The following is a 25,859-nucleotide window of genomic DNA, read 5'->3' on the forward strand; positions in this document are numbered from 1 at the left end:
TGGGAGAGGGAGAAGCAGGCTCCCCGCAGAACAGGGAACCTGATGTGGGACTCGATCCCAGGATTCTGGGATCATGACCTGAGCCGAAGGCAGTTTCTTAACCGACTGAGCCACCCCGGCACCCTGTCTCATCCTAATTGTAAGTTGACCGTGTACTTTCCTCAAACTGGATCTTTTTTTTTTTTTTAATATTTTATTTATTTATTTGACAGAGAAAGACACAGCGAGAGAGGGAACACAAACGGGGAGTGGGAGAGGGAGAAGCAGACTCCCTGCCGAGCAGGGAGCCCGATGTGGGACTCGATCCAGGGACTCCAGGATCATGACCTGAGCCGAAGGCAGTCGCTTAACCGACTGAGCCACCCAGGTGCCCCTGGATCTTTTTTTTTTAAAGATTTTATTGAGGGGCACCTAGATGGCTCAGTCGGTTAAGCGTCTGCCTTCGGCTCAGGTCATGATCTCAGGGTCCTGAGACTGAGCCCTGCATCGGGCTCTGCGCTCAGCAAGAAGTCTGCTTCAAGATTCTCTCCCTCTGTCATTCCCCTCACTTGTGTGTGCTCTCTCTTTTGCTTTGGCTCAGTCGTTAAGCGTCTGCCTTCAGCTCAGGTCATGATCCCAGGGTCCTGGGATCGAGCCCCACATCGGGCTCCCTGCTTGTCGGGAAGCCTGCTTCTCCCTCTCCCTCTGCTTGTGTTCCCTCTCTCGCTATGTCTCTCTGTGTCAAATAAAATCTTAAAAAAAAAAGTCAGCTGGAGGCCTGGATCCCACCCGATTTATTAAACTTGACAGTGCTGGGGTATCCCAGGTAACCTTTTTTTTTTTTTTTTCTTTTTTTTTCCAGATTTCATGTAATCTCTACACCCATCGTGGGGCTCAAACTCACAACCTGGAGATCGAGTCATGTGCTCCACCTACTGAGCCAGGCAGGTGCCCCCAAGATAGCCTTTTTTTTTTTTTTTAATAAAGATTTATTTATTTATGAGAGAGAGCAAGCACAGAGGGAGAGGGAGAAGCAGACTCCCTGCTGAGCAGAGAGCCCAATGTGGGGACTCAATCCCAGGACCCTGGGATCATGACCTGAGCCAAAGGCAGACACTTAACCAACTGAGCCACCCAGGTACCCCAAGGTAGTTTTTTAAAACCTCTCCAGGTGACTTTTTTTTCTTTTTTCAAAGATCTTATTTATTTGAGAAAGACAGCACAAGCTGGGGGGAGGGGCAGCGGGTGAGGGAGAAGCAGACTCACGGCTGAGCAGGGAGCCCGATGTGTGGGGCTCTATCCCAGGACCCTGGGTTCATGACCTGAGCCAAAGGCAGACGCTTAGCCAACGGAGCCACCCAGGTGCCCTTTCCAGGTGATTCTAATGTGCAGCCAGAGTTGAAGTGGTGAAAAATACTACCGTAAGTATTTTTTGAGTTAAAATTACATGTACGGCCCATTGCTGGTTCCTAAGAGACAGAAGAGGATTTAGGCTTAAAAAAAAAGATCTCAGATGTGTGTTCTAGCTGTACGCCCCCACACACACTAAGTTGCAGTCCTGCCCATTAATTTTTGACCCCACTTTCCCTACACACATCCAACCAATATTTTTAAACTGGAAGATACCACACAATATCCAGTTTTCTAGCTGCTCTTAAAAACTTGGAAAGGGGGGCGCCTGGGTGGCTCAGTCGTTAAGCGTCTGCCTTCGGCTCCGGTCATGATCCCAGGGTCCTGGGATCGAGCCCCGCATCGGGCTCCCTGCTCAGCGGGAAGCCTGCTTCTCCCTCTCCCACTCCCCCTGCTTGTGTTCCCTCTCTCGCTGTGTATCTCTCTGTCAAAAAATAAAATCTTAAAAAAAAAAAACTTGGAAAGGGGCACCTGGCTAGCTCAGTTGGTAGAGCATCCAACTCTTGATCTTGGGGTCATGTTGTGAGTTCAGACCCCATGTTGGGTGTGTATAGATTACTTTAAAAAAAGAAGAAGAATTTGTTGAGGGCATCTGCAAAGCCAGCACACTAAAATTAACACACTAAAAATAAAATTTAAAAACTATTGGAAGAAAATGCAACGCTGTAATCTCATTCCTGAGTACCTCATAATGATCATTAATTGAGGACCCACCTCACTTAAAACTTGCCTACCTTGCTCATAGGTCATAAAGTGCCTTGTGCAAGTGCTGGCCAAGAATTCTGAGTGGACTACACCTGCTTCGGGAGATCTGGCTTATGGCTTGGTGAGGCACTGGCCGGACTGCTCTGCCCATCCCTCTCTGACTGCCAGCCCTCCATACCCTTCGTTTCCTGGCCAGTTGGGAGATGCCAGATGTCTGGAAGATAACCTGAGTGCTGGCATGGCGCACCCTGTGCCTCCCTCTTTACTTCGAGGAGAGGAGCACTATGCTTTCACATTCCCTTTCCTGGCTCTTCAGTTGGCAGAAGTCCCGCCTCCATTCAGCCTGCGAGGCTGAAGATGCCCTCTTTTGCGGGGGTACATGGAATTTTGCTGGAATTACACGAAGGGAGCCAGTGCTGGAATTTTGTTAGCCACTTGAGCTTTAGTCTAGTTCATGAGTGAATTATTACTCCCTTCTTTAGGCCAGGGAGGGGAAAGGGTAAAGGCATAATACATTTCGAGCTTTAAGGAAGGAAAAAGCCACCTGGGAGGGCCTATTGAACTGAAGTGGTGAATTCGATAGTTGGGTTTGCATCTGTATCTGTTGCTTTCTAGCGTGGCTGTCAGTTCAGAAAAAGTACCCTGGCTCTCTCTGGTCTTTTTCCCCCCCACCCACCCCCGCCAAAAAGGACTGTTTGGGGATTGTTTTGTCTAGGAGTTGTGGAAGGGCCAGGAAACTTGTCTTTTCAATTCCTTGCCATCGGATAGGATCCTCCAACTCTGACTTTAATTCAGGTTATCCTGAAGAGCACCAAAATGCAATTAGGTCATTGATTCTGTGACTGCTAGAAAAATGCTGAAGCCTTTTAAAAGGATTATACACCATGGCCAAGTGGGGTTTATTCCTAGAATGCAAGGATGCTTCAACATGAAAATCTATCAATATAATCCATATTTATAGAATGGAGGGAAAATGGAGGCGCCTGGGTGGCTTAATTGGTTAAGTGTCTGCCTTCAGCTCAGGTCATGATCCCAGGGTCCTGGGATCGAGTCCCACATTGGGCTTCTTGCTCAGTGGGGAGCCTGCTTCTCCCTCTGCCTGCTGCTCCCCCTGCTTGTGCTCACTCACTCACTCTGACAAATAAATAAAATCTTACAATCAAGGGACAAAAACATGATCCCATCAATTAATGTAGAAGAAGCATTTGAAAAATATTCAACAATTTAAATATGGAGAAAATATTTATACATCATCTATCATCTATCTATCTATATATATATATAAAGAACTTTAACTCGGGGCGCCTGGGTGGCTCAGTTGGTTGAGGGTCTGCCTTCGGCTCAGGTCATGATCCCAGGGTCTTGAGATCGAGCCCCACATCGGGCTCCCTGCTCGGCGGGAAGCCTGCTTCTCCCTCTCCCACTCCCCCTGCTTGTGCTCTCTCTCTCTCGCTGTCTCTCTCTCTGTCAAATAAATAAAATCTTTAAAAAAAATAAAGAACTTTAACTCAATAGCAAAAAGAAAAAAAAAAATGGTCAGAGGAGCTGAATAGACATTTTTCCAAAGATAGATGGCTAATGGATATGTGAAAGGGTGCTCAACATCACTTATCATCAAGGAAATGCAAATCAAAACCACAATGAGCTATCACCCGTCAGAATGGCTAAAATCAAAGAGCTGAGAAATAACAAGTGTTGGTGAGGATGTGGAGAAAAAGGAACCCTTGTGCAGCCCTAGGGAAAACAGTGTGGACGTTCCTCAAAAAATTAAAAACAGAACTACCATATGATCCAGCAATCCCACTTCTGGGTATTTATCCAAAGGAAATGAAAATACAAGGTCAAAAGACATATTCACCCCAACGTTCACTGCAGCATTATTTATGATAGGATAGTCAGGACTTGGAAGCAACCTACGTGTCCCATCGATGGATGGATAGGATGGGTGTGTGTGTGTGTGTGTACACAGCCATAAAAGGGAAATTTTGCCATTTTGTGACAACATAGCTAGACCTTGAAGGCATTGTGCTAAGTGTAAGTCAGACAAAGACATAATACCATATGATCTCACCTATATCTGGAATCTAAAAAACAAAAAACCAAACTCATATACAGAGAACAGATTGGTGGTTGCCAGAGGCAGGGGGTGGGAATTGGGTGCAATGAGTGAAGGTGGTCAGAAGGTACATATTTCCAGTTATAAAGAAGCCCATGATGTAATAATTGATGTGCAGCATGATGACTATAGTTAATAATACTATAGTATAGTATTATATATATATAAAATTTATATATAACACCTAGGACCCTGGCAGATGCTTAGATGACTGAGCCACACAGGGGTCCCCAGTTGCATTTCTATACACTAACAACAATTCAAAAAGTAAATTTAAGAAAATAATTCTGGGGCACCTGGGTGGCTCAGTTGGCTAAGCATCTGCCTTCAACTCAGGTCATGATCCCAGGGTCCTGGGATCGAGCCCCACATCAGGCTCCCTGCTCAGCGGGGAGTCTGCTTCTCCCTCTCCCACTCCCCGTTTGTATTCCCTCTCTTGCTGTGTCTCTCTGTCAAATAAATAAAATCTTTAAAAAAAATAATTCCATTTACAATAGTATCAGTAAGAATAAAAATATTAAAAATAAACAACCTGGTAGATGTAAGACTTACACACTGAAAAGTACAGAACGTTGCTGATAGAAATTAAAGACCTAAATAAATGGAAAGACATCCCATCTTCATGGATTGGAAGGCTTAATATTAAGGTAACAGTGCGGGCGCCTGGGTGGCTCAGTTGGCTAAGCGACTGCCTTCGGCTCAGGTCATGATCCTGGAGTCACAGGATCGAGTCCCACATCGAGCTCCCTGCTCGGCAGGGAGTCTGCTTCTCCCTCTGACCCTCCCCCCTCTCATGCTCTCTCCCTCATTCTCTCTCTCAAATAAATAAAATCTTAAAAAAAAAAAAATTTAAGGTAACAGTGCTACCCAAAATTATACAGATTCAATGCAGTCTTTTTTTTTTTTAAGACTATTTATTTGACAGAGAGTAAAAGAGCACAAGCCGGGGGAGAGACAGCAGGAGAGGGAGAGAAGCAGGCTTCCTGTGGAGCAGGGAGCCTGATGCAGGGCTCAACCCCAGGACCCTGGGATCATGACCTGAGCTGAAGGCAGACGTTTAACTGACTGAGCCACCCAGGCGCCCCTCAATGCAGTCTTTATCAAAATCTTGGGATAGTCGCTCTCTCTGTGAAAGAAATAAAATCTTTTTAAAAAAAATCTCACGGTGTTTTCTGCAGGAATAGAAAAACCCATTAGGGCGCCTGGGTGGCTCAGTCGGTTTAGCATCTGACTCTTGATTTTGGCTCAGGTCATGATCTCAGGATGGTGAGATCCAGCCCATGTCAGGCTCCACTCTGGGCGCCGGAGCCTGCTTAAAATTCTCTCTCTCCTTCTCCCTCTGCCCCTCCCCCCACCTCTCTAAAAAAAAGGCAAAAACACTAGTGTAGGCAGTCTCTCCTTTGCTGTCCTACCTGCTGCTCCTTTGCAGGATGTTCAATAAATTTGTCTCCTTAAAAAAAAAAAAAAACTGTAATCAAAACATGTAGTACTAGCACAGGAACAGACATATAGACCAATGGAAGAGAATAGAGAGCCCAGAAATGAACCTTTATTCGGGCGCCTGGCTGGCTCAGTCAGTAAAGCATGCAACTCTTCATTTCAGGGTTGTGAGTTCAAGCCCCATGTTGGGCTTTGAAAAAAAAGAGAACTCTTAACATATACAGTTAATTTTCAACAATGGTGCCAAGACCATTGAGTGGGGAAAGGACAGTCTTTTCAATAAATCATGCTGGGAAAACTGGATAGCCACATGCAAAAGAAAGAAGTTGGGCCCTTACCTAACACTATAGACACAACTCAAAATGGAGCAAAGAATGATAGCTAAAACCGTAAATCTCTTAGAGGAAAACGTAGAGGGGCACCTGGGTGGCTCAGTCAGTTGGGCGTCTGCCTTCAGCTCAGGTCATGATCTTGTGGTCCTGAGATTGAGCCCCGAGTCAGGCTCCCTCCTCGGAGGGGGGAGTCTGCTTCTCCCTCTGCCCTTCCCCTGCTTGTGCACTCTCTCTCCCTCTGTCAAATAAATACATAAAATTTAAAAAAAGAAGAAAACGGGGGGACACTTCATGGCAGTGACTTTGGCAATGATTTCTTGGATAGGACCACTAAGGCACAGACAACAACAAAATAGATAAGTTGGACTTCATTAAAAACTTTAGTAAATCATATATCTGATAAGGGATTAATAGAGTATATAAAGAAATCCTACAACTTAATATCAAAACAATGCAATTAAAAAATGTTCAAAGGACTTGAATAGACATTTCTCCAAAGATAAACAGGTGGCCAATAAGCACATGAAAGAGATGTTCAATGTCATTAGTCACTGGGGAAATGCAAATCCAAAGCACCCAACATCCATTAGTGTGGCTGTTACACAAAATAAAAAGTGTTTGCAATGATGTGGAGAAGCTGGAACCCTTGTGCATGCTGGAGGGAATGTAAAATGGTGCAGCTGCTGTGGAAAATAGCCATTCTTCAAAGAGTTGACATAGGGGCGCCTGGGTGGCTCAGTCATTAAGCATCTGCTTTCGGCTCAGGCCATGATCCAGGGGTCCTGGGATCGAGTCCTGCATCGGGCTCCCTGCTCAGTGGGGAGCCTGCTTCTCCCTCTCCCACTCCCCCTGCTTGTGTTCCCCTCGCTGTGTCTCTCTCTGTCAAATAAATAAAACTTTAAAAAAAATATAAAAATAAATTTAAAAAAAACAAAGAGTTAACATAGCTACAAAAAACAAACAAACAAACACATAGCTACAAGTTAAATGTAGAATTACCATGTGACCCAGCAATTCCACTCCTGGTACAGACCCCAAATAATTGAAAGCTAGGACTCTGAGAGATACACATACATCATATTCCTAGCAGCATTATCCACAAGAGCCAAAGGCTGGTAACAATTCAAGTGCCCACCAGCAGATGAATGGATAAACAAAATGTGATAATTTACTCCTTTAATGGCTGAATAGTATTCCATGCAATATATAATGGAATACTACTCAGCCATTAAAAGGAATAAAATTCTGAATCATGCTATGACATGGATGCACCTTGAAGACATACTAAATAAAATAAGCCTGACATAGAGGGTATGTAATGTGGGATTCCACTTATATCAAGTGCCTAGAATAGGAAAAATCTAAGAAACTGAGAATAGAAGCTGGGGACAGGGGGATTTCAGGGCAGGTGAGCTTCGGCTGTGAAAGAGTTCTGCCCAGAACCGAAGCCCCTCGTGTTTGTTTCAGACCACAATTCTTGTTTAATTAGTGGAAACCCCCAGCCCTTGCTTATGTCCCAAGGTCCATATGGGAACTGTTCGGGACAGTTTATAGTTCTTAATTTATGTGGAGCCCGCAGTCTGAAGTCCCCATTTGTTGAGGTCTGCTGGTTCAGTCCTTTCTCCAGTGCAAGTTTCCATGGTGGGAACAGGTGGCGGTACACACAGGGGGCTTCTCTTGGCCTGCAAGCCATAATATCTCTTGGTTACTGTTGACATATTAATGTGCATGTTTGTGTTGTTTCATGTAGATAAAGACTGTTGCTAAGGGGAATCTCAGAAGCAGCCACAAAATTGGTGGGCACAGGTTGAGCAAAAGTTGTTGGAATGGGGCGCCTGGGTGGCTCAGTCGTTGGGCATCTGCTTTCGGCTCAGGTCATGATCCCAGCGTCCTGGGATTGAGCCTCACGTTGGGCTCCTTGCTCAGAGGGTAGCCTGCTTCTTTCTCCCTCTCCTGCTCCCCCTGCTTGTGTTCCCTCTCTCGCTGTCTGTCAAATAAATGGATAAAATCTTTAGAAAAAATAAAAAAAATAAAAGTTGTTGGAATGCTCACCACCTAACCCAAGGATTCCCATGTTAGGACAAATTGGTCATGGAATGGAATAGATGGACACTGGGTCTCCTGCCAACCTCAAGAAAATTTCTGTGCAACAGGTACACTGTAAAACACCACACAATCTCCAAACCCATGGCACATCCCTCAGGCTCTAAGGACCCAAAAAGGCTTAGCTAAAAGAAAGAATCTTTTAAATTTAAACAGGTAAGTGTGACATCTTCCACTGCCAGAATCTATAGATATTTCCAAACATGATGAAATCTTACTAAAAGCAACCTAGAATTACAATGGTGTCTATGAGAAACATTCCTATTAGTCAAGATTATTTAAAAGCAAGGGCTCCTGGGGCGCCTGGGTGGCTCAGTTGGTTAAGCATCTGACCCTTGATTTCGGCTGGAGTCATGATCATGGGGTCATGAGATGGAGCCCCACATCAGGCTCCACACTGTGCCCCCAACCCCATCCCCACTTGCATGCTCAAGCTGTCGAAAGAAAGAAAGAGAGAATGAGAGAGGGAGGGAGGAAGAAACAAAGAAAGAAGGAGCACCTGGGTGGCTCAGTCGGTTAAACATCTGCCTTCAGCTCAGGTCATGATCCCAGGATCCTGGGATCGAGTACCACATTGGGCTCCCTGCTCAGTGGGGAGCCTGCTTCTCCCTCTACCCCTCCCCCCTGCTCATGATGTCTCTCTCACACTCTCTCATATAAATAAATAAAATCTTTTAAAAAAAAGAAAGAAAGAAGGAAAGAAAGAAGTTGGGAGCAGAGGGAATGGAGAGTTAATATTTAGTTGGTACAGTTTCTATTTGGGATGATGGAAATACTCTGGAAATAGTGATGACGGTTGCACAACATTGTGAATATACTTAATGCACTGAACTGTACACTAAAAATGATTAAAATGGTAAATTTTATGTTACGTACATTTTATTTAAAAAAGGACACCCTTAATGTAAAATGGTCAAAGGCAGTTAGTACCTAAATTTAGTCCACGAACCTGAAAATAGGGCTTAGCCTCACAGAAACCCCAGGTCTCCCCGCAACTGCCCCACCTCTTTGGTATCAGCCCTCCCTCCCAGCTGCAGCGGAGGCTGGCTGTGAGTACTCAAAATCACACAGCACGCAAGACCAAGGGATATAAACTCAGCTCTCAGGCCAGGTTGAGAGCTACTGAGTTCTGAGTTCTGTAGCCTTCTGTCTGCAGCTCCCTTATATGAATGGAGGGTGAGCTTTTTGCAGTGTTGGGGAGGAGTGAGGAATGATTTCTTTGGCTAAAATGCTGTAAGAGAGCCTGTGGGCCACCCCTGCCAGCTTTGCTGGAAGGAGGTATGAGCTGAAGGGAAAAGAGAATGCCTTTTGGGCACCCCTCCCTCCCTTGTGAAATGGTCCAGGGAAGTGTGATATGCCCCCTCCCAGGCTTCCCTTTTATCCCAGCTTCAGATTGCTCTGCATTCTGGAAGCCGGGATGCCCAGAAGCTTGCCCCTTTGACCACTGGGAGCCCCTGGAGCTCATCTCCTTAGGTTGGGCTGCAGAGCTTGAGCTGCTAAGACAGTATTTACACATGACCTGAAACAGTCATTCTCCCCCTCCGTGATGCTTAGACTTGTCTGGAGAGCTAGAACTTTAAAACATCCTCATGCCAGGGCCCTACCTTCAGCGCTTTGGATTCAATTGGTCTGAGAGAAGGCACTGGTATTTTTAAAAAAGCGTACAGGAGAACCACACGTCCAGATGGTGATTAATCAGCAGAGGCTTTTGGCTTAAGGCCCCATACAGAACTAGGAAAGGAGCTGGGAGTCACTATATTCTAGCATCCCTGGCCCTGTAAGATGACAGGTTGGCAAGAGACTAGTATTAGTGGGCACGGAGGTTTATTTCTATTCCTGCTTTGTGCGTTTCTGTGTAGGAAAAGGAAAACCCCTTTTCCTTTCTTAATCAAGGCCTGAAGCCCGCAGAACTGCTCTTCACATGCCTTTATTATATGCACATGTATATGGTCACAGAGGAAACGGTGAATATCCCAGCCCTTCGGGATGCCTCACCTGGATAGGAAAGAGGCACAGACTCACCAGAACAATGTGGTCCCTGATCACTGGTGTGCCTGAGTAGGGTACTGGGTTACCGACAAAGGCAGGTTGTTGATTAACACATAAGCCAGCCAGAAAGGGGCCCAAGAATTGGTTGCAGCTTTTTTGAGCTTCGTTTGGGCACCTCAAGGCTGGGTGTGAGCCAGGTACTGAGACGTGCAGAGTGTGGTGTTCTACATGTGATTATGTCTCCAGTGGTTTTATGATCAGGCAAGTCTAAGAAGCACTGGTCCCCGGTGTTCATTGTAACCACTGGGGCTGGCAGCGTGGGTTCCAAACATGGAGAGGCCCGCAGGTTCTTGTTGCACAGGCCTTGAGGCAGCATCAGGAATAGTGCTTCATCCTGTGGTCAGTGGGGATCAGTTAAAAGGTCATTCTGGAGGCTAGCTCTGCTAGCTGGCGCTACATTAAGTCAGGTGTGCACCAGCTTTCAGTTCACCATGTCACCCTAGAAGTCACCTTTCAGGTCAGCCTGCCCCAGTATGTATATTTTTAACCCATGGGTTCCTCTGCGGGGACTCTAGGTAGCTAAAAATCTGTTCTGGGGGTGTTCCAAGACCAGCAGTTGGTCTCTTGGGCAGGCTTAGATGTGGCCTAGCCTGAGTGGGAGAGACCACAGGTGGGTGCTGGAATATTCTTTCAGCCTCCCAGTTCAAGATCCAAGACAGTGTCAGCTTTGCAGAGCTTCTGTGATAGTTTAAGAGCTTCTGTGATAGTTTAAGATTTGTTGCGGATTGGCAGTCCCCAAAGCAATGTCTTTCCCGGGGCTTTCTTGGGGAGAGCGGAGGGGAGATAGGCCCTTTACACAACACCCTCTCAGAACCTCCTTCACTGCAGCCCCGTGGGGGGCAAATTATCCGGGGTGATCTGTGCCCAGGGCACAAACCCCTGGAGTCTGGCTTCGGCTCCACCCCAGGGAAACATTAGCAACGTTTCAGGAGAACCGTGCTGCAGCAAAGTTCTAATGCAGGTCCTGGATTACTAGTAACAATACCCAAGGGTCTAAACTCTCTAGGCTTTGGTTAATTCCTTTCCCAAACCTGCCGATCCTCATCGATCATAAGAATCGCCCTGGTAAAGGAGAGATTCCCGGGAGCCTGGGTGGCTCAGTCGGTTAAGCGACTGCCTTCGGCTCAGGTCATGATCCTGGAGTCCCGGGATCGAGTCCCGCATCGGGCTCCCTGCTCGGCAGGGAGTCTGCTTCTCCCTCTGACCCTCTTCCCTCTCATGCTCTCTCTCAAATAAATAAAATCTTTAAAAAAAAAAAAAAAAAAAAAAGGAGAGATTCCCATGACCCTCCCTGAACCTATTGCCCGACTCTTCAGAGAAGGCAGTCTGGAGGTCTGCACGTTAATAAGCGTCTGGGAGACCCCGACTCACGGCGCGCACAGCAGCGGCGTCCACAGCAGCGCGAGGCGCAGGCGGGAGCAGTAGCGGGACTGCAGTTGGGAGGCGGGCGCCGGGAAGCGTGCTGGTCTCCGTGGAGACGGGGGCGGGGCCGGGCCGCGGCGGCGGTGACGTCGGGGGGCGGGGCGCGCGCCCAACGCCTAACGGCCGCGCGGAGCCTGTGCGGGGGCTGCCTCCTCGCCGCCGCCACCCCGGCCTGGTCCGGCGGGTCTGACCTCTGGCGGCGGCGGGGCGGACGGGAGAGGGAAGGCAGGGCGCCCGCCGGCGGCGGCGGCAGCGGGACAGAAACGCAGGGTCCCGCGCCCCCTCGTGGGCAGAGGCCGGGAAGGGAGGCGATCCCCCGAGTGCCCGGGGCGCCTGTGACACGGAGGGGCTGGGGGGCGGGGGGCTACTCCACTCCCGGTCTGGAGAGGCCCTGACTGAGGCAGCTGCACGCGGCAAAGGCTAGGCACTCACCGCTGCTTCCCCTGTAGAGAAGGGCCAGGAGCGCGGCAGCCCGCACTGAACATCTGTCCGGTGTGTCCCGGGAACCCTCTCGGTTCTGCCCCCAGAGGTCTCCACCCCGGACCTGGCCTCGGTCGTCGCGTACCTGAACTACGCCACATTAACCCTAGCGTTGAGGAGGTCCTTCCCGCTCCCCAGACCCCAAGCCGCCCCTCAGGCCGCAGCTGGCGTGCCCGTCCTGCCCACATGCCCCGCAAGCCACCCTTCCTCGGGCACCCGTCGGTGCGCAGGGAGCCTGCATGCACCGCACACACCAACGCCAGCCGTCGCGGTCCTTGCAAATGCTCGCTCGGTGAACCGCCGCCTCTCGGCCATCCTGACAGTCCTGTGTGTGCGGGGCGGGGCGGGGGGCGGCGGGCGGGCGCGGAGATGCCGCCTTAGCCTTCAACGCCACCCCCAGGCTCTCCAGACACCTAGTTTACTGCGTGGGACAGAAAAGACCAGGCCAAATCTCTGTACCCCACGAGGGCCCTTTTTATTTCATTTATTCAAACAAATGTTTATTGAGCATCTATCGTGTGCCAGGTACAGAGGATTTGGTGATAAGCCAGACCAGCTGATCTTAGGGTGGGGCAGGGAAACTAGGGCTATGCATCCAGAAACTCTCAGGTGGTGATAAGTGCTGTGAAGGAAAACATGGAAAGGTGATTTGTGAAAGATGCGGGGGTGGGGTGTGGGGTGTGGGGGGGTAACCCTACTTCAGACGGGGTGTTTAGGGAGGGCTTCCCTGAGGACATTAACTTGATTGGCACAAAGGGACAAAGGCCGTCAAAGTCTGAGAAGAGAGGGAACAGCAGCACGATGGCACTGCCTTGGCGTGTGGCTTGGCTGTCCCAGGGATGGACAGAGAGGCCAGCAGTGATGGGGAGCCGGGGTCGGAACAGGAGTGAGACCAGCAGGGTGCAGACCACACCTGGCCTTCTGGGCTGTGGGGAGACGTTTGGATTTTACTCTAAGTGTGATGGGAAGCTGCCCAAGTGTTTCAGCAGGGGTGGGCAGGATCCGATGGGGGCTTGGGGAAAACCTGGCTTCTGTGAAGATCTGGCAACAGAGAGACTCACTTTGAGGCTTTCTCAACTGGACAGACGAGGGGGTCAGGTGGGGCAAGAGCACTGGACCGGGAATTAGACTTGGAGTATAATCCAAATGGCCCGAGTGGGCCCTGCCTCTTCTCTGGACCTCAGCTTCTTCGTGTAAAATGGCGGGGGCGGGGGGGGGGGGAGGTGCAGGGCAGATGAGACTATAAGACATGGGCTAAGGATCCTTCCATTCAATCCCCTGATGGTCCCAAAGCATTCCTCAAAGGCCCCCTCTTTCAAGAAAGATGACCTGATAAGAGGGGAGTAAAGGAACACATTTTCTGAGAGCTACTTATGTCAGGCTCCAGATTAGGCATTGATTTGGGCTTTTTTCCCCTTCCCCAAATATGTTTTGGAATCTGACTAGGGCCAGGAGTTAGATTCATTTCTAGATTCTCATCATTCGATGCTACACAAGACAGACAAGGTCTTGGAGGCAGGGGGACAGAAAGCAAGCAGATAAAGCTCACGTAGCTAGAGGAACCTTATGAGAAAAGGAATCAGGATGACAGGATTGAGGGAGCTAGTGCGGACGAGGGGGGTGGTCGGGAAGGGGGGACCAGGCAGCAGGATGCCTGGTACGGCAGCCCAGTACAGCACCGTGCGGGGTGTGCCTGGCGTGGAGGGCGGGAGCGCCGGGAGATAAAGTCGAAGAGGTCAGCAGGGCCTGAAGGCTGCAGGGCCTGACGAGGGGTGGGGGGGGAGCCGCTGGCGGGTCCAAGCAGGACAGCGACAAGCTCTGGTTTGCCTTTTTAAAAGCTCCTCCGGCTGCCTTTAAGTGGAAGAAGGACTGGATTGAACTTGGGGGAGGAGGAGGAGGCCGTGGCAGAGCCAGGTGGCAGGTGGCCGTCCGAAGTGGCCCGTCTTTGCTACCTGCTACTCAGAGCAGCCATAACGTCCCCACTCTTCAGGGCCCCCCCTCAGATAATGGCAGTTAGGGAGCAGAGTCTAGGTTGAGGGTGCGCCTCATTGCAGGAGGAAACTTCCAGGGCATTTGTTAACTCGTTCTTGACCAGTTCAGGATCCCCAATTTGGACAAGCAAATAACTATGAAATAAAATTCTGTGAGCCTCGCAAAGATCGCAGTAGGCTTTCCACTAGGGTTTTCAAAGGTGTCACAACCCTGTGGGGTCCCTGTCCGCTCTGCTAGGCTCAGTGCACAAACACTTTTGAGTTGTGACCCGTGTAGGGTCAGTGCTGTGACAGGAAGCACAGGCCTCCCAGCCGGACCTGGGTTTGAATCCCATCTCATTCATTCAACAAATATTTATTGAGGGCCTACTATGTGCCAGGCCCTATGCAGCAGTGACTTAGACAGGGTCCCTGCTCTAGTGGGGACGACAGGCACGAGACAGGATAATCTCAGAAAGTGATAAGTGGTATAAAGCAAAGTATGAGAAAGTGTCTGGAGGTGGCAGAGGGGGGCTACTTGCGATGGGGTAAACAGCAAGTGCTTTGCCCTCTTTTCCTGGCCGGATATCATCAGGGACATTACCTCACCTCTCTGAAGCCTCAGTTTCCTCATCTGGACAGTGGAGGTAGAAACACTGCCCCCCCCACCCCCCAGCCGCCTGGGAACGTTGGGTGTCTGGCAAGTGTGGTGCCCCCGACTCCATCTGCTGAGCAGGGGGCCGCAGGCTGCTCTCCCACCCGTTAGGGCTTTCAGTTCTTCCCCAAGAAGGAAGTTGGTCCACAAACTGAGACTGCTTGTGAGAGAGGGAGGTAAAGCCAAGGCTCCCTCGCCTGCACCTCAGCCAACAGGGACGGCGCCGCAGCGGCGGCCAGAGCAGGCCGCCCGGGCTGACGGCGCAGGAAGACCTAGGAAGGTGGTTTCTCTGTCAGGCTTTGTCCTGGTTGTCCGGAGCCCCCTCCCAGAATGGTTTTTTGATCCTGTCCCAGCTCCTCGGGCCTCAGAGGCTTGTGGAGAAGAGATGTCAAGCTCTACCACACGTCTGAGGCTGGGAGACCATTCTGGCATCGCCCACCTCGGGAAGCCAAGCCCTGCGGGGCAGGCTCCCTTCCGAGCCGGCACTTCCCACAGGGGCAGAGGCGAGGCTGCGGGGTCCTGGACCCCAGCCCGGCTGGCGCTCCCCGCTCAGAGCCTGTAAGCTGGCGCTGGGGTTGGGGGGGGGCGCAGGACTGCCCCCCAAGGAAAGGAATCCCCCTGAAGGCTTCGGGCGGGGAGCTACCCTCCTCTCACCCCGGCCTTGCCCCCCTAGCTCTAGGGACCCAGCTCCTCTGAGCTTCTCTCCTTGATCCCCGCCCAAGGGTGAGCCTGGGCGGCGGGGACAGCTCCTCAGGGGCGGGGCCTGGAGAAGCCATTTTCCGGCTTCCACTGCTCATTCCCTCCTTCGAACCCTCAGCCTTCGTCCAAGCTCTGAGCGCCTGTGCCAGGCCCTGTGCCACACACGGCTGGACGGCTGGGCAGAGACCCCACTTCCAAGCCCCAGGAACCCCAGGACGGGGGAGTCAGGGCTCTGGTGAGCCGCAGAGCCCAGCGCGGCCAGGCAGACACGCGGCAGCTGAGGCCTCTGACAGGGATGAAGAATGGGATGTGAAGTTAGAAAAGCTGGCAGAAGGCAGACTGCTAGACTGGGCCACAGCCCACAGGAGGGGGCAGTGGGGGTGGCGGGCTGGGGGTGGGGAAGGCCCTGAGGAGTGATGGCGGCCCCTGAGATGGGGGTCCAGGGAAGAGCACACATAACGCAAGCTGGGGGTTACAAAACGTGAAAAGGAAGAAAACCAAATCCTGAGGTCTGAGTGCTCCCCCCCCGGGGTGGCACTGGTTAGCAGAAACAGGCCCCAGGTGGGGACACAGGGCAGGGGAAGGGGAAATGGGGGGTGCAGGGGAGGGGCAGTCTCTGAGGACAACCTGGCCACAGGTCGCCAAAAGTTGACAATTCTCTTTGACAGAAAAACCCCAATTATAGGATGAATCCCGTAGATATTTCCAGGCTAGTGAAGAGAGTCATGGAAGCATTGAAACAGCTCTACACACCCATCAACAGGGCTGGTTAAATAAAGCGCCGGGCACAGGCTGTGGGCCACTCCGCAGCTTTTCCAAAGAACAAGCTACACCCAATGTGCCCACTGAGCCGTCCAGGTTAACAAAGCAAGAAGCACCACTGTGCCCGTTTGGCCGCGTGCCCCTGCCGGGAGCGGGGCTGTGTCCAGGCCGTGGGACTGAGGGGCAGGGGCTTTGTTTTCACTTCGCATCCTTCTGCACCGTTGAGTTTTAGACCACGAGTAACTTTACTGAGAAAAAACTAATGGGCTTTTAAAGAAATGGGGGAAAAGAAGACCTGGGGAAAGAGGCAGCATGACTTACAGCAGGGCCTGGCCGGGCCCCCACCTCCCTCTTCTCCTGCACCCACTCACTGCTCGGTCCAGCAGCCTTCACAGCTCTTGGAGAACGGACAGAGGGAGGTGGCTCAATTCTGGAGATAGGTGCAAATCTCCAATCATCCTCAACTCTGTCGCCTCTGTGGGCCTTATCTCTAGGTTGGGGATTCTTACTCAACCATGGTCCCCGGGTGCCTCGAGGCCCCATGCAGACGTGTGCACGTGGGCCTGCCATCCCTCTTGCTTAATGCAATTCAGAATGAAAACCAAACTTAATGCTGTGTGAGGTCCCACAAAGGTCTGGCTTCTTCCCTGATGCGCACTACCTACCTCCATCCTTAAACAATGTGTATCCTATTGGAACCCTCTGTGGGGCTCCTGTTTTGCTGGTGCCCTAAGCATGGGCCGGCTGCGCTTAGGAACCAGGCCCCTGGCCTGTCCCAGTCTCCCGGCAGAGCTGGGGCCCAGTTCCTACTGAAGGGGTCAGCAAGCTCCCTCCAAGTGAGGTGTCTGGGAACTCTAAGCTCTCTCAGCCCCCACGTTTTGCACCCTTTCAGCCTCAGCACGACTTGTCCACTCCTTTGATCTCTGGCCGCTTCTCCCGGGTTCAGTCAGACCCACCGGCCCCTCAGAGCCCTCTGCCCAGCCACAGGGGGCAAGGGGCCAGGGCCCCTAACAACGTCCCCATTCAGGCCTTCACAATACACATTTGCATCTTAAAGGCAACCTTCTCCACAGTCTCGCCTGGTGAATTTCCCTTTGTCTCCCCTTAAATGCTGAAAAGTACTTAATGCCTATTTACATTTTAAATCCCAAACTGGGCCCTGCCACCCTCGCTCCCGGTCCAGGCCTAGGATGAAGCCAACCTCTCGGTTTAAAACACATTTTGGGGAGACACTCTTTGGCCCTCAACTATAACCTCAGCAGGTAACAGCCAACGGGGCCTTCCCTGAGGAGGGGCCCTCAGGCGGCAGGGCCTCTGAATCCAGTCCCTGAGTTGGTGACTCCCACTCAGGCCATCTGAATCCCTCCCAGGTGGAGGTGCCTCCGCTTGAGCTCCAGGACGGATACCCCTTTTACAGATGATAACACTGAGGCTGACAGAAGCACAGGAGCCCTCCCAGAGCCCAGGGTTCTGCATCCTAGACCCAGACTTGCCACACTCTGCCTGACACAGGGTCTCTGTTTTGTGTCTCATCCTCCAGGAAGGCTGTATTCTTGCAGGTCCTCCCTTCTCTTGAGGGCATCTCTGTGCAGAAGTCCAAACTCAGGCTGCCAAAGCTGGAGGGCGCTGCACACATCCAACCCCTTTTCACAAACTGGGGAGCTGAGGGCAGAGTAGTGTGGGGGGAGCTATGGGTCACACGTGAAGTTTGTGGGAGTGCCAGGGTCCAAGCCCAGCCAGGAACTCCTGACTCCCCAGCCCACATTGAAACAGCGCTGCACTGTGGGCCACTCTGCAGCTATTCCAAAGAACAAGCTACACCCAACCACCCAACAAGCTACACCACCCCCCACCCCCGCGCTTCCCCTTCCTGGACTTCATGGCCTCCAGCTCTCCACCCTGGAACCCCAATTTCTACCATCCCGTCCTATCCACCCCTCCATGCTCGGGCCTAAAATCACTTACTCCAAAGGGATCAGCTCTCCTCCCGGGGTGTCTCCCCATGGTGTCAGCTTCCCCAAGTAGAGGCTCCTTTGGCTTCGAGAAAGACTGTTCGGCGCGGTGTGGCAGCTGCAGGCAAATCTTCAGGCGGCAGTGAGCAGGGGCAGCAACCAGGCAGGGGGTGTGCCCAGGGCTGGGCTTGGGCGGGCAACAAGGCAGACCCAACTCTGTTCTTGCAGAGCGCCCAGTACACATGTAAATAGATGAAACAGGGTCAGATAATGATAAGTGCTATGAAGAAAATCAAGCAGGGTGATGTGATACAGGAATTCTCGAGCGGTATTCAGCCAGGCTGACTAGGCGGCTACCCTGAAGAGGCTCTCAAGGATTGAGATGGGAGTAACTGCAGTCCGCCACACAGCAAGTGCAAAGGCCCTGAGGTGGGACCCCGCCCCCGGTCTGTGTGAGGAACAAAAAGGCCAGTGCAGCTGAGTGCAGACTCATCCTAAATCTGATGAGAAGCTGCCCGAAGCCCTTTGGCAGAGGGGGGATGCAGGAGATCAGACTTCTGTGTTAGCCACTCCATCTGCTGCTGCGTGGAGAGGGCTGAAGAGCCCAGAGGGGAAGGGTGGAGACCTCGGGGGCTTGGAGAGGAACCTGTTTGGGAACAGATGTGACAGGAATCTATAGATTGAATGAGAGGGTAGAGGAGAAAAGAAATCGGGGCCGAGTCTGTGCTTTGGGGCTAGAACTGTCTGTGAAACCTTGGGGAGGAGCAGGTTTGCAAGAGAAAACAGAGTTCTGTTTTAGCCACCACCCGGAAAGAGATGTGCCTGGACATCCCAGTGGAGCTGGCGGCAGGCAGCTGGCGGCCAGTCTGTGGTCAGGAGAGAGTCGGGAATGAGGGCTGACATAAATGGGGTGTCACCGGTGTAAGGACAGTGTTTGGAGCCCCAGGACTGGAGGAGAGAGGACCCACCTACCCACCCTGATTCTGCCCCTAGCTTAACTCCAAGACTGGTCTGCCCTGGGGTGGATGCAGGAGGGGGTCATCTCTGCTAGGCCCTGGCCACTTCCAGATGTTTCTTTCTCCAGATTCCATCATTTTTCATTGGTTACTTGAGGCCTTCCCCACCTGCGTTTCCTTAGAAGGGTGATGGTGGGGGGGCTGCCTGGGAGTGTGGGGGTTGAGAAGCATCCCTGAAGGCTGGCAGAACCCCAGGCCTAGAATCCTGGCTAACTGGACAAAGCCACTATCCTCCATCCCCCAAGCCTGTCAAGCCTGTGTCCCCATCTGTTATGACGAGGCCAGTGGGATGAAACCACTTGGTCTCTGCCAATTCCCAAGGCCCTAGAATTAGCCTCCCGGAGCCCTGCTCCACACGTCCACAGGCAGTACCCCCCTCCCCACAGCAAAAGCACCTGCTCCACCAGGAGCAGGCCAAGGAGCCCACCAGGGCTGGTGTGGACTCTGAGCCCTGTCTTCTACGTCCTCCCAATGGCCTGGGTCACACTGCCCTGCCTGCAAATATCCATGCCCTCCACTGATTCCTTCTCCCCTCCAATTACAGCAAGGTCTCCCCCCGGGGCTGAAGAACCTTCCATCTGCCCCACACTGGCCACACCCCCCAAACTGACCAGGTGCTGGGAGTCTGGCCCATCTAGAGGGGTAACAGTTACTCAGGCCCTGTTCCTTCCGCCCCCACCCGGGGTGAATCTTCAGACTTTTTTTTAAAGGAAAGCTGAAATCTGGAGACATTTTTATCTGAAATCACCTGATCTTTCAATCCCGGACCTAATTTAGTCGTTTCATTTTTGTTTTTAAAACACTGGGCAAAACCGGCAGATCCCAGCCAGAGGGTTTCGGAGGCTGGAAGCTTCCCAGTCTCTCCAGCTCCGCTGAAACTGCCCACTCTGCCGACTGATCAATCCACTTTCTGAATGCGCTGCATTGTGACAGACAGGCACTTCTTTCTTGAAACTCTCTCCTCCTTAGCTTCCGTGACAGCAGCCACACCTGCGTCCCTCCTTCCTCTCTGACCATTCTTCTTCTGTCTCCCATGGAGCAGCTCTTCCTTTCCTACCATTTCCACATCCTCCTCTTCCCTCCACAGTGACCCCGGGAAGACAGCCCTGACCCAGGCTGCTGCTGCAGCCAGCTCCAGATTCACATTTCCAGCGACCTTCTCTCCAGGATGGCTGGGCAAATATCAGTCTGAGGGTGCCCTTGCTGCCCATGCTGGGGGGCCACCAGGGGCATCACCCTCTACTCTTCCTCTGACCTTTCAGAGACCAAGCTCAAGCCCCTCCAGGCCAGTCACCTGGCTGCCTCCCGCTCCAGCTGGTCTCTTGGGGCCAGCTCTCCTCCTGGTGTCCCTGTTCCAGCCCCAGCTCTGAGCACCCTGGTCCACAGTGCTAGGGGGTGCCATACCCACCTCTGTGCCCTCTGCTCCGTCTAGGACGGCTTCTGCTCCTGGACAGACACTCCTCGGCGGCTGCGGCAGCTCCACCTTACTGCTTCTCTATCACTGCACTACATCCTCCATGTCGCCTAGCCTGCACACACTTCGCATTTCCGGAACCTGTGGTTTTTGCTCAAGCCATGCCGTCTCTGCAAGACCTTTCTGCTCCCCAGCCACCTCCAGGGCTCAGCCAACAGGTGCTTTCAGAAACCCACCCCAGTCTCTGCTAGGAGATTCCTGATGGTCTTTCCTCACCTTGGCGGACAAGGTTTTCCTGGCTTGACATACAGTTCACTGGGGGGGCGGGGGGGTCCTCCTTCTTGGGCGAGGGGCTTGGCCTTTTTTGCAGGGACCTGGGTTTATCTTCCTTCTCCTATGGGCTGTACTCACTGCCCTGGGGGACAAAGTCCTCCTCTGGCTCAATGCCACTGACCGCCCTCCCACTCCAAAAAAACCCACCCGGGGCTCACATTTCCCAGCTTCAATTTCCTCCTCTCCTGGGCTTTATTCACTAGTTTGTCTGAGGGGCAAATGGGGTCTGTGCTTGCTCTGGGAAAAGGGTGCGTGCAGACAGGGGCCTCTTGGGGTAGAAGGCCCAGAACACCACCCCCCACCCCCGCGCTTCCCCTTCCCGGACTTCATGGCCTCCAGCTCTCTCCACCCTGGAACCCCAATTTCTACCATCCCGTCCTATCCACCCCTCCATGCTCGGGCCTAAAATCACTTACTCCAAAGGGATCAGCTCTCCTCCCGGGGTGTCTCCCCATGGTGTCAGCTTCCCCAAGTAGAGGCTTCTTTGGCTTCGAGACTGTTCGGCGCCTCCTCGGCACCAGTTCTGCGGCACCCCGCCCAGCTCAGAGCCGCCAGACTTGCACAAGCCCCCGCGGAGGATTTCGCCTGGTACCGGCAGAGAGAGAGCTAGGAGAGCAGTCTCCGGGACCCGCTCTCCATCGCCCTTCCCATAGGACAGGGGGAGGGGTGTGGCCGCAGCACCTCCCCTCCCCCACCCTGTCCAAGAACTCCTTTGGGGGTCGCAGCCTGACACTCGCTCCACCAGCTCCACCATGGAACCGCCATTTGGCTTTGGGGCGAACGGTGGCGGCTACTTCCACAGCACAAAATGGGGCACTTGGAGCATCAGCGCCAGTTGGGGGGGGGGGTTGGGAAATGTCCGCAGAGAGACACCTGCGGTCGTCCCCCACTTCCTCCCGGGCGGTGCTCAGGCCCCTGAGGCATAACAAGACCCCGGGCGCGCAGCTGGAGGGCGCCTCCAGCCGCCGTCCCCTCGGACGCGGGTGGAGACCCCCCTCGGAGATGTCCTAGCACACTTCACATTGCCCCAGCCGACCACGTGAGGGCGTGCCCTGTGTTAGTTCGGACAAATTAAAGCTGGTCCTGCGGGCAGGCCAGAGGCCCCCTGACCGCGCTCAGGGCTTGGGTGGCCGTGGCGCACTCTTGGCTGCCGGGCCCAAAGCTCCGGGCCGCGCGGCCTCCCCCGGGACCCGCGCTATTCGCCCCCAAACCGGGTGCCCCCCTCCTCTCGCGCTCCCGCAGCATAGGGTGCACCCCTCCGTTCCCCTTTGCCGAGCCCTTCCCGGGCGCAGGCCGCCTCTCCGCTGCGCCGCAGGCTCGGGCCCTGTCCGGGGCGCTCGGCTGTGGGCTCGGTGGCGCCCGGGAGGCGCGGTCCGGGAAGCCAGCGGCCGAGGAAGGGGCTGCAAGAAGCACAAGTTGGCGCTGGCTCCAGACCAGGCTGTTGTTGTTCTCAACGTGGTCCGCCATGGAGCTATAAAAGCGGAGCAGAGCGCCCTCTTCACCAGAGCGCAGCGCGCACGCCCAGCGAGATCCGGCGACAGCAGTGGCAGCAGCAGCCGCGGCGCTCCCTTGGCCGATATTTCCCCGCTCCGGCCGGGTCCCGGCTCCAGCCCCATCTGCCCCGACACCCCGCTCCGCTCCGGCTCCGGCTCCGGCTTCGGCTCCAGCTCCGGCCCCGGCCCGAGATCCCCAGCTCCGGCCGGCCCGGCCCCCGCCCCAGCCCTGCCGCCCGGCCCCAGGCCCGGCCGCGGCCGCTCCCGCCTGGAGCCGCCGCGCGCCCCCAGTCCCCCGGCGCCCCCTCGGCCCCTCGCCTTCCTCTTCCCGGCGCGGCCCCCGGGCTTTCGCGCCCCGCCCGCCACCAACCCGCTCGCCACCATGTCTGTGGAGCTCGAGGAGGCCCTGCCGCTGACGACCGCCGAGGGGGCGGCCAAGAAGGCGGCCAAGGCTGGCGGCTCGGCGACGCTGTCCCCATCCAAGAAGAGAAAGAACAACAAGAAGAAGAACCAGCCGGGCAAGTACAGCCAGCTGGTGGTGGAGACCATCCGCAGGCTGGGCGAGCGCAACGGCTCGTCGTTGGCCAAGATCTACACGGAGGCCAAGAAGGTGGCGTGGTTCGACCAGCAGAACGGACGCACCTACCTCAAGTACTCCATCAAGGCGCTGGTGCAGAACGACACGCTCCTGCAGGTGAAGGGCACCGGCGCCAACGGCTCGTTCAAGCTCAACCGCAAGAAGCTGGAGGGCGGCGGCGAGCGGCGCGGAGCCACGGCGGCCGCCACCGCCCCGGCGCCCGCCGCGCACAAGGCCAAGAAGGCGGCCCCGGGCGCGGCCGGCCCCCGGCGCGCGGACAAGAAGCCGGCCAAGGGCCAGAAGCCCGAGAAGCGCTCGCACAAGAAGGGCGCCGCCTCCAAGAAGGACAAAGGCAGCAAGGCTAAGAAGGCGGCGGCCGCCGGGGGCAAGAAGGTGAAGAAGGCGGCCAAGCCCAGCGTCCCCAAGGTGCCCAAGGGCCGCAAGTGAGCGCGCCGGCCTGCCGGGTCTTCCCGGCGTTCGGTTTTTCTACCCCAAGTGTTTTGTACGGTTGTCCGGCCGGGCCGCCGCCGCCCCTGCTCTGAGCCGCACGGAGGGCCTGGGGCCCGCTCCATTCCCCTCTTCGTCCCCCCTCCCCCGCCGCCGTAGCGTTTTTTGTTGTTGTTTTTGCTTTAGATTTTTGAAACGGCCTGGCGACGCCCCTATTGGCTCTCGCCCTTGGCAACGGCCGTCGCCATGGTTACCGGCCCCTAGGCGCCAATGGCCGCGGCCGCGCCTGCCTGCCCCGGCGGGGGCCGCGGGGTGGCGGGGCCCTGGCGCGCTAGGACCGGCCCCCGCGCCGCCCATCCCCACTTCCCACCCTCCGCCTTCGGGTGCGCGACAAACAATCGCTCGGGGCGCGGGCCGCGCGGCCTTCCCTTCATCCCGCCGGCCTTTTTGGGGCACAATAAATTGTTTAAACCTTTGAACCGCTCTCGTTTTCTTCCGAGTGGAGTAGGGATGGGCGCGGTCCGCGCGCGGCTTGGGCTGGATGGGGTCCCAAGGGTCCTGGGCACCCCAGATGTTAGCGAGGTAGGCCTGGAGCCTGGAGTTCTCCGCACGGGGTGGTAACTGCGGGGAGGGGGCGGCCGGCTGATCCCGGAGGGAGACTCAAGGGACAGAGCTCTTGTGAGCGGAGGTGGAAAGATGCTGAAGATCGGTGGTCGGGCCCCCGCTAAGGGGGGAAGGGGGGGCAGCCCTGGCTTTTCGGGGTTTGCTGGTCAGGGCCCCTCAGCACGTACAAGGTCACACCAGGCTGGGCCTTTGCAGAGATTAGTTAATTCTGAATTCACTGAGACTTTGTGTTGATGCGATGAGGATATTGGGAATGTGGAGGCCTTGGGCTCTGGCTCACTGAGCACAGCCCGAGGTGTGGCCTGAGCAAGGCGTTGGTCCTCCGCCTGTTGGCCGATCTGGAGTGCACACGGACCGGAGGGTTATTGGACAAGTTGGGAAGAATGATCCACAGCCCCGAGACACTCTGGTGTCCAGTATATGTGATAGTTGTATTTTAAGACCCAACTGAGCCCTTGAGGAATGTTCCTATGAAGACAACCCTGCAAAAGGAAGGCTCTGGGGCAGTGGGAAGCTAGGGAGTGTTCTAGAACAGTGAGTATGTACATGTACCAAGCTGGGTAAGCCTGGGCTGGGGGTAGGGGACAGACGGAGATGATCTCTGTGTTAGAGACTACAGGTGGGGTGGGGGAAGGGCAATAGGGGAGGGGAGGGAGCATCACTGGAGAAGCCCCTCTGGCCTGCTGGTATACCTGACCCAGGTCTGGCAGCCACTACCGTCCCCTGGCACACACAGTGGGGTCACAGGGCAAACCCTTCAGCCACCTACCACCCTGCAGACCCTTCCACAGAGAGCAAGTGGCCACTCCACGTGCTCTTTCTGCTGCCCGCTGCCTCCTGCCTCTGGGAACTGCAGGGCCCCGTGCCAGCATGAGTCTCCCCGGCCTTGTCCTGGGCTGGGCTGTGACGAAGGACACAGTGGGCAAAACCAGCACAGGCGCCTGCCCTGCACAAGCTTCCCTGCCACTGGAGAAGACAAGTCACAGCCAAGTCCCTCTGCCCATCGTTGCTCTCTAGGCAGAAGGTTTGAGAACAAGATGACACCTCCCCCTGAGTATGGAGACCTGCTGACATGGCAGTAGGGGGCCCTGTCATTAGGGCAAAGGAGGAAATGGGATGCTAGCCTTGGCTGCAACTGTTCTGGTTCTGGGCAACTGTGGGCATCCAGGAGGCAGGCAGGAGGCCTGGGTTGGAGACAGCAGGACCATGGTGGGCCGGGGCTGACTGCTCCACCCACCCTGCCAGCCCATGTCCTAGCCACTTGCTGATCAGTAATAATTTCATCCATGTGCAGTTTTTGGGGGGGGTGCCCAGTGCCCTGCCGCAGGGCCACGGGGCCAGCCCAGCCCCTGTCCCACACTGCCTGCAGGGCCAGCTAATAGCCCATCAGCAGCTAGAAGCCAGGCGAGGCCTCGGCCTGCCCAGGATTCTGGGGGATGGTGCTCCTGACCAGCTAAATGTGACCCCTCAGATTCCAAACCCCCTCATTGTTCCCTAAATTGGAAACCCAAGCCCAGATGCCACCTAGGCTCACTGCTCACCCCGGTTGTCCCAAGTCAACAATCTGAGGCCAGGGCCTGAGACTTGGCTTTTTGCTCAGCTCCCAGGTAACTCAGGTTCTGAGAGGGGTTGAGAAGGGGCTGCTAGAGGGGCCCGGGCACATGGACAGTGCGCCTGCTGTGTGCAACAAGTCACACGGAGTGGCACCCCTTCCCCTGAGCCCCTCCTAACCAGAGGCCCCCCACCCCCGACCATCTGTCCTTTGCAGACATCTCCTGAGCTCCACGGCCCCAAAGTGCCCTTCAGGTCCTTCGTATTCCACACTGCCTTTCCCTATTTCCCGCCCAAATCCACGCTTTGTTGCTCAGACCATCTGGCTCT

General features: G+C 54.3%; 2 protein-coding genes and 1 long non-coding RNA gene across 9 annotated transcripts in view; 2 read left to right on the forward strand and 1 right to left on the reverse strand.

The window, feature by feature from the left end:
- RAB7A (RAB7A, member RAS oncogene family) overlaps positions 1 to 11,403 on the forward strand; it is an 89,652-nt gene extending 78,249 nt beyond the window's left edge. For all 7 annotated transcript variants that reach the window (XM_064591360.1, XM_045904223.3, XM_045904226.3 and 4 more), the window contains one exon: positions 842 to 11,403. The gene's annotated coding sequence lies outside the window, so the exon portion shown is untranslated. The remainder of the gene's footprint in view (positions 1 to 841) is intronic.
- A 1,105-nt stretch (positions 11,404 to 12,508) lies between these two features.
- Positions 12,509 to 20,774, reverse strand: LOC135364444 (uncharacterized). Its single transcript, XR_010411559.1, has 3 exons — positions 20,499 to 20,774; positions 18,088 to 18,290; positions 12,509 to 17,784 (listed from the first exon to the last, which is right to left on the reverse strand). It is a non-coding gene; the product is annotated as an uncharacterized LOC135364444 (long non-coding RNA).
- A 1,549-nt stretch (positions 20,775 to 22,323) lies between these two features.
- Positions 22,324 to 23,833, forward strand: LOC123864021 (histone H1.10). Its single transcript, XM_045904228.3, has one exon. The coding sequence runs from the start codon at positions 22,713 to 22,715 to the stop codon at positions 23,352 to 23,354; it is 642 nt and encodes a 213-aa protein (XP_045760184.1). The 5' UTR covers positions 22,324 to 22,712; the 3' UTR covers positions 23,355 to 23,833.
- The last annotated feature ends 2,026 nt before the right edge of the window (positions 23,834 to 25,859 follow it).

Source organism: Mirounga angustirostris, unplaced genomic scaffold, assembly GCF_029215605.1.
Source record: "Mirounga angustirostris isolate CCGP_5_RB_7025 unplaced genomic scaffold, mMirAng1.0.hap1 SCAF_1, whole genome shotgun sequence".
NCBI classification, from domain to species: Eukaryota; Metazoa; Chordata; class Mammalia; order Carnivora; family Phocidae; genus Mirounga; species Mirounga angustirostris.